The sequence below is a fragment of the Mandrillus leucophaeus genome, unplaced genomic scaffold (genome assembly GCF_000951045.1).
Source record: "Mandrillus leucophaeus isolate KB7577 unplaced genomic scaffold, Mleu.le_1.0 Scaffold38, whole genome shotgun sequence".
NCBI classification, from domain to species: Eukaryota; Metazoa; Chordata; class Mammalia; order Primates; family Cercopithecidae; genus Mandrillus; species Mandrillus leucophaeus.
Genome location: NW_012104031.1, coordinates 1,251,923 through 1,263,432, shown reverse-complemented (window position 1 = coordinate 1,263,432; position 11,510 = coordinate 1,251,923). Strand labels below are relative to the sequence as shown.

The 11,510-nt window shown below is 48.0% G+C and overlaps 1 protein-coding gene across 1 annotated transcript in view; it reads left to right on the top strand.

Moving 5' to 3' along the window:
• NFASC (neurofascin) overlaps nucleotides 1-11,510 on the top strand; it is a 164,440-nt gene that overhangs the window by 103,084 nt on the left and 49,846 nt on the right. The window contains exon 10 of the mRNA XM_011990602.1: nucleotides 11,042-11,153. Within this exon, the coding sequence (XP_011845992.1) occupies nucleotides 11,042-11,153 (112 nt within the window). The remainder of the gene's footprint in view (nucleotides 1-11,041; nucleotides 11,154-11,510) is intronic.

Sequence of the window (11,510 nt, the reverse complement as noted above, 5' to 3'; positions counted from 1 at the left end):
GAGTCCTAAGACAGGTGCTGGGGCATAAGATGAACAGATCATGGTCCCTGGCCTCAAAGTGCTCTCGCTGCTAGCTTGAGAATTTGAGCCTTGGGGAACACCTGAAGGCTTGTGTTCCTTCTGCTGGCCCCACAGCCAGTGAGATCTTTTGTGGCGTGAATAGGAGAGAGAAAAGTGTGGCCACAGAGCATGGACATGGTGGGCAGACAGGTCTACGTCTAAACTCCTGCTCTCCTCTCTGCCTTTGCAATGCTGAACGTATTACATCCTCTGCTTTCTGATCTGTAAAATGGGAATAAGCCATACTTCAGAGTTGAGAGGACTAGACCAAGTGATGTCAAGCTCCTGGTCGCCACCTGACCCTCTGTAAAGTATTCTGTCGCCAGGACTACAGTGGTGATGATTACTGTTATTACTACTAACCTGCTGCTGTACCTCTGTTTTCTTATAGCCATGGAGCCCATCACCCAAGACAAACGTGTCTCTCAGGGCCATAATGGAGACCTGTACTTCTCCAACGTGATGCTGCAGGACATGCAGACCGACTACAGTTGCAACGCCCGCTTCCACTTCACCCACACCATCCAGCAGAAGAACCCTTTCACCCTCAAGGTCCTCACCAGTAAGTGCAGGCCCCTGCCCGGGGGCTGTGGGCCAGGGAAAGAAGCCCACTGACCCCACCCAGCCCTAGGTACCTGAGTCTAGGGGGAGACTTCTCCTTGAGGCTGACCTAGAAATCCTTTCAACTCATGGTGCCTGAGCCACTTCAGCTGCTCTTAAATGATCTCTCTTGATTGTGAAACCTTGAGTTAAACTTGGTCCTACCCTAAGTCAATTCTTCTTAAATTCTGGTGGGAATCAGAATCACCTTAGAACTTGGCAGCGTACCCAGAACCAGCCTATTGCACCTCAACAGCCCTAAGCCTCTTTGTTCTTTATGAGCCCTCCAGGTAATTCAAGTGCACCTCAGAGTCTGAGAACCACTGCTTCCAGTGGGCATCTAGAACCCCTCTCCGGACCCAGCTTGATTATTTCTTTTATTTCTTCTCATTGCTTGGGTATCTTTATTTCTACAAGAAATAGCAGAAAATATGAAAATTAGTGGAGACACCAAAATAAATTGTATTTGATTCTGTAATACGTATATGCTGAACCATATGGAATTGCTATGTTTGTAAGTTGCAGGCTTATGTTTTCGTTTTATTTGTTTTCATTTCTATTCCCTGATTCTGTTTGACTGGTACAAAAGCAAATCAGCATTTCCTGACCCATTATAGCGTTGGTGGCTCTCCCTTGAGGAGAGAGAGAAGCTTAGTCAGAAATGTTCTTCTTGGCAAGGACAAAGCAGCCTAGAGCTTTTGCTGCAAAGTCTCAGCCCACTCAGGACGTTGGAAGTTCTCTATGTTGCTGCACACCATGGATTTGTAACACGTCTTCCATAAAGGAGCCCCCCAAAGAATAGACCTTAGTCTGGCTCATGCTGTGGGTGTTGTTTTTGATGCTCTGGACAGTGAGGATTGTTGGGGAGGCCAGTAGAGATCACCATGTGGGTGCTGGCAGTTTGCAAAGGTCAGAGAAAATAGGCTGACCCTGGCTTCCTGGAGCCCCTGCAGAGGTGGTGGACAATGGCTCCCCGGGTGGATGTGGGTCGGGAGAGGTTCGGGCGATATCACTTCTCATTCTGGACAGGTAGGGGGTGTGACCATTAGCATTCTGTTTCTTCCTCCCCGTCCCTGCTGATAATGGAGGCAGGTGGTCCTGAGAGCTGACACAGCCCCATGCTCCATTTTCACCATGGCACAGAGGTGGATCCAAAAGGAAGCAGCTTCCTTTTTTCTTCCCCTTCTCATGGTTTTTTTTCTTTCTTTCTTTCTTTCACCTTTTCATTTTCTTCCTTTTTCTTTTTCACTTCCTTCTTTATTTCTCCTCCCTCTTTCTTGTTCTTTCTTCTTTTCCCTCTCTCTGTTCTGTCTTGGAACTCCATTCTGCCTCCCTCTAATCACCGCCTCCTGCCTCTGCGGTGTCCCCACGCACTGATCTGCGTTGGTGCTGGGCTGCCAAAGGTGGTAGCCGGCAGGGTTGCCTAACACCTGCAGCAAGCCCCTCGCGTTACTGGCAGGGTGACCTGGCTTCACTCTGCTTGCTCCCCTGTCCCTGGCTTTCTCAGTCCTGACCCAAGCCCAGGGAGACCCCTTGGAGGAGAAAGTTGGTTTGTCTGCAGTGTCTCTTTGGTCCTGCCAACTGGCTGGGCTGGGGAGGACAGTGTGGTCTGCCCAGGACCTCGAAGTGGCCTCAGCAGTCAGGACAGGACTAACAGCATTGGCAAGGGGAGGAGCAGGGATGTCAATAACAAGATAAGATGCTCGCTGAGCTGAGACGGGACAGCCATCAGCATCACCGCCAGGGCCCCTCTCTCCCTGCCCGGATGATGCTGGAAGTCAGCCTGCTGCTTTTGGAACTGAGTCAGCTGACCTTCTGCCATCCTGGGCAGAGCCCATCACTGTCACTCAGAGTAGAGCAGTGGCCAAGAGACTGAGGTGGTGAAGAGTCTTCCTCTGTAGAATTAACTAACTTCCTCTGCAGTTAGAGATTTAACCAACATGTTGAAGTTGGACTTTCCAGAAACACTCTTTTCTCTACCAGAAAAAGTAAGGAATGTTTGTTAATGCTTCATTTCTGGGTCCTCTATTCCACTGAAAACTCTTTCCTCTGAATGGCGAGAAACCCCCTAGGTGATTGGAACAGAGCCCCATCAGCTTCCTGGAGTTCTCCCAGGGGCAGCTCTGGCTAGGAGCAAGTTCTGGGCATCTGAGCCAGCCCAGAATTGGGCACAGTTGCTTAAAATAGCACAGTGGTGCTCTCTCTACTTTCCTGTCTGGAGAGGACACAGGCTTTCTCTTGTACCTTCAGAACCAGGTCTGGGGTTGGAGGCAAAGCAGTCAGGCAGGGGCCGCTTCAAAGGCCCTATTCTCACCAGGCGCTCCTGTCACAGTTTGCCCATTTGGGAAGAAATAAATCTTATCATGTCCCATTTTTATTACCTGCATTGAAGGAAGTTGACAATGGTATGTAATGCAAAATACTGGGTAATCTGAAATCATTTTTAAAACCTGGGATGCAGTCAAAGATAAGCAGTGGAGTTGGGCTACAAAGCTGGGCCCATCCCACTTTGCCCATGCTGTAACAGGTGCTGGGTGCCTCCTGATGCAGTAAGAGGCAACTGTGGTAAGCGAGGAGGGTCCTCCCTGAGGCAGACACCAGAGTACACCTCTTCTTCCCCCTGATGTCTAAATGACCTTCTTGGAGCAGTCAAATAAGTTTCCCTGAATTTCTCACATGTGCTCCAGAATTCACAAACCGTGAGGTCAGTTCTGGGGGTGGGCTACTTCTCTGGAGAGAGAGAGGTTGCATTTCACCTGGTGACATGGGAGCATGAAGGAAGGGCTGTGTCATCTGTGTTTGCCACCGTCCACCCCCAGGGGAGGAACAGAGTTGCCTCCCGAGACCAGCTACAGCCCCAACCTGCCCTTGGGCCAGCCCATCTCTTCGTTGCATTGTGGATTAGTTCCTGCCTTTAGCTCCAGATGGATCCAAGCAGACTTCCCAAACAGGCTGGGTCTTTATAACAAACCCCATCTTAAGAGAGAGTTTTGAATAATGAAAATCTTCCTACCAGGTGGTAAGCAGATTTGGGATGCAATGCAATGCCAGTCCCAGAAAAGGACTCTCATACCTCTTGCAACTCGTTGTAATGGGATTGGATCTGTCGTCAAATATGCAAATGTTTTGGCAGAGCCCCTGTTGTCCCTCAGGCAGTTGGATCGTGTTCTGAGCTCCTCAGGGCCATCTGCTTGGCTTCCAGTCAGCTGCACCCCACCCCCTTTTAGTACTGTCACAGTTTGGACCCAGTCGCTGGGAGGGACCGGAGGTAGAGAGGGAAAAGCTCCTTTAGGCCACTGGCGTGATGATGCGTCCTCTTCTGAAATGTCTTTCTCACTAAGGAGTAAATGCCACAAGTTTGAATTACCTAACATTGGAACTGAAGCTACTGATCTTGCTCCATAAGGAATGTCTTCAATCCTGCATAGTCTAGAGAGCTTCGAACCTCCAGAATGTTCAGCAGGACTTTCCTAGTCTGAAGTGTAGAACTCACAGCTTGCACTTTCTCCTGTCCCAAGCTCCATTTCTAAATTCTAAAGCCTGAACCTCAGGGATGCTCTCCCCACCTCACTGAACCACTCCCAGCATCCTCTTACAAGGAGGGCTTTCTGCCAACAGAGACATCTCCAAGATCATAGTGGTACCCACCTGGTCAGACTCCAGTGACACATGTTGCTGGGTGTGGCCAGGGCCCCTTGGCCCCACTCTTTTGGTCAATGACCTCCTCCCATTTACCGCCAACCCCCTGCAGCTTAGCCTCTGCCCAGGCAGGACTTTGCTCTTCCCCGGAGCTCACTAACACTCCTTTCTCTTTAGCTGCTCCAAGAGCTGGCCTGACCCAGAGTCCTGGGAACTGAGGATTTTGATAAGAAGGAGTTGTTCAAAAGACGGCTACAGGACACCACTAATCCTTCTCTCATTTGTTTGAAAATATAGCAGGACCAAATAATTAAAGTTCAAACCTAATTTCTTTAATTTAAAAAAAAACATTATTTTATTATTGCCTTCTTTTGCAGGATTTAACCTTTTTTTTTTTCTCCTTTTGTGGGCTGTTTTGTGTTGCTTGTTCTTCACTGAGCGTGTTGCCTTTCCAAATATGCCGTGTCTTTCCTTTGCAAAAGACCACTGCTGCCCTCCTCGGTTGTTTTTGTGGCTTTGCATTTGTTTTTTCTCTCCCCGTTTATGCCTCTGTGACTTCTCCGTGGCCTCCTGTTTGCTCACCCTCTTTTGTTTATTACAGACCACCCTTATAATGACTCGTCCTTAAGAAACCACCCTGACATGTACAGTGGTGAGTCGCAGCGGTAACCTTGGGAGTAACCTTGCCTGTGCTAACCCCAGTTTGCCTAACTTGACTGATACCACGTCATTAACTCCCGCTGGGTGGCAGCTGGCCCAGCCAGGGTGCCAAGGTGACACCTCCAGAAGGCTGCCTGCCAGGAGGCAGTGTGGGGGTTTGAGGTGGCCCACCTGGTGGTGTGGTCTCCTCTAACAGGCATGCCTGAAGTTGCTGAATTCTCAACAAGTTGTTCAAACCAGGGTAGGACTTCAAAAAAACTTCTTGAAAAGCAGAAACTTTTACTGAAAAGTAGAAGCTTAGGAATCAGGGATGGACGGATGGAGAATATCTTAGAATAGGTGAGTTCCATAGTGAAGAGGAAACAGGAAGTCTGGTTCCTATTGGTAGTTGAAAGAACACAGAAAGCTTGTTAGTATGTTCAGTTAACTCTTATGTGTCTAGATAGGAATTGCCTGCGTTGTAATCTCACCTTAGTTACTGGGAGTACCATTTCACAGCAAGGTCCCATGTCTCTTTAAAATCCATCTGGGCAATAGGAGTAAGAGCCCAGCTCTGAGTTCTCTTTCAAGATGAGTATAAATGAGGTGAAACCATCCACTGTACCCTCTCACCTGGGCCTCTCCCCTCCTCTGGTAGTGTATGCAAATCCACTGCCCACCAGTCCACACTTGCGAGATGTGGAACAATTACAGTGAGGCATGGTTCTAACTCATCACACAGCTGGTTGCTCAGTCTGATTAATAAGGTAATTGGCTGTTTCCACACCTGAGTTACCCCTCACCATGGCTCAAATATGTGTTATTTTCCCTGAGCAGCCAGAGGTACCATCATTTGCTGGCTCTGGTGAGGCAGCTGGCCCCCATCATTAGTTATGCCTCAGAAGCTGAGGCTGCAGGTCTCCAAGGGACATCACTGTGGGCTGAAACAGATAGGAAGTGTCTGCACTGCGATGTGCTAATATAAAGGATGATGAGTGACTGGAGTAGGGGATGGGATGAGGGAGCGGGAGTCAGGGAGAGAGGCAAAGGCTTTAACTTGGCACCAAGCAGCTAGAACCACACTGAGATCCTGCCAAAGAGATTTACTACCCAAGGAATCAGGGGACCTTTGTTGGATTCTAAGCATTGTTTGTTTTCAAGATAATGGGGCCATCCACTATTGTGTTAAGAGCCCCAGAGCCCTGGTATGGAATGGACCTTGTTCTAAATTAGATTCCAGGTAATCTGTTATAGGAAGTATTCTGTAAGCCAGAGTGTATCAGAGCCAGAAGGTCCCTTAGAGACCATCTGGTCTAAGTTCTTCACTTTATGTAAGATAAGTCATGCAGGCAACATACGCATAGAGTTGTTTCATCAGTGGAATAAGTTCGAGTGATTTTGGTCACCTAAACCAGTTTGTGACCGTTGATGAAACTATTCTTGCACGAGAATGAGTGGGAGTTATGAGACCCATCCAGTACTAGGAAACAAGCAAAGCTTACAAGAGTTTATGTGGAGATTGACCCCTTGTCCTCAATCTAGGGTAGGATGGAGTTGACCCAAGTATGAAGCTGCTGGAAAGGATATAAAGTCAAAGGGAGACATATTTTGAACACAAGGCAGCTAGGCTGATGCTTCTAGCAAGATATCAAAGGGAAAAGGAAGGAAGGAGGATGACTTCTTTCTGGAGTGCAGGCATCTGGACAGAGAGACTTGGTGAAAAGTGCCCAGTGCATCTGTTTGGCTCTGAAATATGGCATGTCCCTTTTGTAGCAGGAGGGCTACCCCATACTTCTATTTTGTTTTAGTGATTTCTAGAGTGGATTGGTATCCTCTGAACGTTGCCAGGTGCCCCCTGACCTGCTGAGTGGCAGGAGAATCTGGTCTGAGATTGTAACTTACCACTTAGGGTTCACCCAGGTGAGGAGATTAAGGAGGTGGTTAAGAGTGTGTGCTCTGAGGTAGACTGCCTTGAATTAAATCCAAGGTCCGGGACATACCATTGAGTGATGCTGGGTAAGTCATTTAGTCTCAGAACTTTAATGTTCTCATCTGCCAAATGGATGTATTACCTGTCTCACAGGATTGTTGTGAAGATTAAACAGGATAATGTGCTTATGGTTCCTAGTATGTGTTGGGCACATTCTCGATACTTAACAAATGTTACCCATTATTGGTTTTAAAGGGAATGGTTTAGTGTTGACTGTATCCTGGATAGTTGTTCTATGTTTCTGAAATTAAGAAGGACACAGAGAACTTAAAGAGAAGCCAAGGGGGAGAAAAGCAGGCGCAATTATAGGAAGAAAGTACCATAGAGGGAGAAATTGTAGGGCAGACCAGAGAGACAAAAGCTGTTCAGATCCTCAGCTATGCTGAGAACTACATAAGAAGAAAAGTTCCAACTACGGCATATGGGATTTGGGTTAGACTTACAGGAGAAATTTCCTGGCACTGAAAGGTATCAAATATTACTAGACAAAGAGTTTTTCCTATCTTCTGGGGTTGTTTGGTCAGCCATTCCTAGAGTGAGAGAGGTGGATGAGATGCCAAGAATCTGGCCCCATGAGTCTCTGGTTCTCAATTCTGAGAATCAAAAGCAGCAAAGTGGTCTGGATGTAGGATCCAGATGCTCCTAAAAGCTGTTTTTGGCAGAGGTCCTCAGATACGTCTGATTCATTGAACTATCTTGTCCTGTTAACACATAGCACTTGACAGAGGGGGGCAAGTAAGATTGTCAGCAGTCTTGGTGTTTCCTCCAAAGAGATGATCAAGAGGCATTTTTCATTGGACCTTTAAGGCCAGCATGATCAAGGCATTGTCATCTGTTGTCTGCTCGCTGACCATATTCCCCCAGAAACCCATGAGCCCACTCTGAGCCACAGCTTACGAGAGCAGGAGAGGACTGGCTGTCCCTGGGCAAGAAGTCAAATGGGCCTGTGAGGGAAGCTCTTCCTGAATCCACACAGATATGAGCTTTAGCGTATGAACTCTGAGTTTGATCAGACATTAGGGCAGACCCCACTCTGAAGATCAGGGCGAATAACTAATACTCTCCAGGGACCCCTGCCTCCATGATGAAAGAGGGTGTCCCATGATAAGATGAGACAGTCATCTGCCACCATTTAGAGTTTCATCTAGTAATCACTGTTGTCTTAGAGTTTTCCTGTCTCTACTTCTGCAGGGAAGGAAATTAGGCACCCTCTTTGAGAACAGTGGCTCTCAAAGCCACCAGCTATATTATCCTTCCTAAATTTTCATATGAGTTCCTCCTGCTGCAATTGACTGTATTTCTTCATAACCTTTCCTTTAGGGCCATCCATCTCATTCCTTAATGATATCGTGTCCCCCAAATCTTCTTCAAGTTTCCATGCCTTTAAGAATCCAGCTGAGGTGCCTTCAGAGCTGCTGAATTCCCTCCTCAGCTTCTTTTTCTCCACCTTGGGCCTGAGTTTTTTATAGCCACTGAGGAGAGATGGGATCTTAGCTGAGATAGTGAGAATAGTAAAACATAGTGGAAGAGTTTCACCAGAGCACCTCACCAAGGCAAAAATATCTTTCTCCTTTACCTCTTTTGCCCTTGAGTTTTCTTTGGTTTGAATAAGAAAGATATTCCTGAAGCTGACTGTCAGAAGTAGGAACAAGTGGGATGCCCATCTTTAGACAGAGAGGCAATGTAGAGTGGGTGGAAAGCACAAGTTTTTGGTGCTAAATGGCACGTAATCAAAAACATAACTAACTTATAACCTTGGGCAAGTCTGTTGACTTCACTGAGCCTCAGTTGCCTCTGCTGAAAATGGGGATACAACCCTCCAGGTTTGCTGTGAGGATTAAGCATAAATGGTGGTGTGGTTGGAGCTGTCAGCACAGTGCATGGTCCCTAGCAAACGTTCACTGAATGATGGCCCTGATTATGACCTCTGGCTTTTAGGATGCTCTTCCCTTTTTTTGAACTTTGGCTTTTTTCCAGTAGCTTCTCTTTCTTTAGGATAATTCTATTGTTGCTAGCCCACATCCTACAAACGCAATATTGCTATAACCTTTTTATAGTGACAGTTACAGCATGTCAAGGCACCCACAGCGGGACTCTGTGCTAAATTTTCCTCCTTCCCGTCATTATTGCTTTGCTGGGTTGTGTGTGCTCGTGGTGTCACATGTTATGGTGTAAATTAAATGTCCATAGGGTCACAGATTGGTTTCTGCAGATTTCGTCCCGGTGTGGAAGGAGTATGATGACTGAGCTGGGATCTCTTCCACATAATCCCAGGGTTCCCAGCTCTCGACGGATTCACCAACCTGACAACAGAGCCTTCTGCCCTAGAATCTCCTTTCCTCATAGTGCCCCTGTGTCTTGGTTGTTTTGGTGATTCCGTGACGGTGGGCGGGAGGAAGCTGTTGGTGTCAGGCTTCCTTGGTACTGAGAATTGGATGCTACAAGAGTTATAGATATAGATGATAACCAATTAACCACATAATGGATTAACCCCTTCAGTAGTCACTATTGTAATGTGTGTGCTGGTGGGACAGATGAGGCATCTACAGAAAGAGAAATAATATGAGTTAAATTGCTGCCTTATTTTTTGTTCTCTTCTTCCCCTTCAATCCATTCCCCTCATAAACCTTTGTTGAGCATTTGCTGTATACTGTGTATTATACCATCAGCCTAGTTACCCTCTGCACATGTTTCATCCTTTCTTCTTTTGACAAAAAGATAAAATAGAAGCAAACTCTATGAATTGCACTCCACTGGTACCAAGGGAGAGAGTTGAGTGCCCCAGAACAGGAGCCCCACTGGTGCAGCCAGGCCCCAGCGAACCCAGCAAGCTCCTTTAGGAAGCACCAGTTACATGGGGATAAAGTGCCCCCGCACTCTGTCCTCACTCTACCAGCACTGATTCACCCATTAAACCCTGGACAACCGTCTTCATCCTCACCCCAGGCGTCTCTGAGGCCTCCCAGCTCCTGGCAGCCCTGCCTTCCCTCCACCTCTCCCTTGTCCAGCTGAGTCTAAGACTCCGTTAAACCCATGGGTGGACTCAGCTTCTATTTTTGTTTTTAGCCATTCTTGTGTATGATCGTACACCTTGGCCAGGGCGTACTTCCTCCAGTTTCCCTTTTGCCTTGGGGTTTCCGGATGGAAAATTCTTATTCTTTTCCCTTCCATCTTACCCATTCCCCTAGAGCTATACGAAGAGCTCTGGGGGAAGAGGTGAGGCTCGGGGAAGGTGGGATTCACTCTGTCATGGGTGGATCCATGCTGGCACAACCCTTCTACAGAGAAACAACCATCCTGAAAATGCCAATCTCTGCGAGCCACCTGGCCTTCAAGACCAGTATGAATCTCATTGATTTCAGACCCATGACTGTTCCGGCCTAGTTGAATTATAGATCACCTCCTCCAACTTGGCAGCCACTTTTCTCTCACCCGCTCCCCAAGCAACTCACGTGTAATTACTATTTCCCTCCCTAGCCGTCTTCCCAAGTCATTAGTGAGGAGGCAGAATGGTCTTGGCCCCAGAGTGATTTCCTGTCATCTCTGCTCATTAATTCTCTCCATGTCTTTGCTAAGCCATTAATAACTCCCCCTGCATTTCTGATTGTTTGTGCAGGCTTTGTGACTCCATCCCAGCACCTTGTTTTCAGGGTCCCAAAGAGCAGGTTGTCTGTCCTGTGGCCCCAGTACATGCCTTCTCTGCTTCCAGATCCCTGCCTGGGGAGAAGGACCGCTGCTGAGATGGCCTGCTCTGGGGGCCACACAGTGGCCTCTGGGATCCCAACACAAGCTGCTCGGGAGTAGATCTCGCACTGCTCAGACAGCCCCTCCCCGTTTCAGGGAAGGGGAGATTCCCTGAACCTGAGGGAAGCTGGGCTCCTCCAGGCAGATCCTTTCAGAACCTAGAGCTCCTCTCCCTCATGCTGGTGGGGCTAAGGAGCCCTGAGCTTCCTAACACACCTCACTTAATGAGGCCCAAGTCCTTGGGGTGGTTTCAGCTGGGAGGATCCGGCAGGGGCGGTGATGCCATTTCTTTCTAGCCTGACAGCATTGGCCTAGCGGGGTCTGCCTTCTGGAAGGAGGCTCACAGAAGTTTGTTCTCTCCTGTTTCAGCCCGAGGAGTTGCAGAAAGAACACCCAGCTTCATGTATCCCCAGGGCACTGCGAGCAGCCAGATGGTGCTTCGTGGCATGGACCTCCTGCTGGAATGCATCGCCTCCGGGGTGTATGTGCAGTTTGCAGCCCCTCTTCTAGCCACCCTCCAGGAGGATGGGGATGGGAGCTTGTTCATGATCTTGTTAATGCCACATTTAGTGCATACCAGTAGCACAGCGTAAAGAGAAGCAAACAGGCCCTAGTGAGCAGGGTGTTGCAAACCATAGTCATCTCCATCCCATTCTGGCCATCTCTGTTTTGGATAATGAGGAAAGGTGATTAGGCATCCCGTATATGCGTTAGAATCTCGCGGGACGTTAGCTAAACCTTCAGGTTCTCTGTGGCTGAGCATCCTCCTCTGTACAGGAAAGATCAGCTCTTAGAGGACATGCATCCCCTGGGCCCAAGTATACTTTTAGGCCACCTG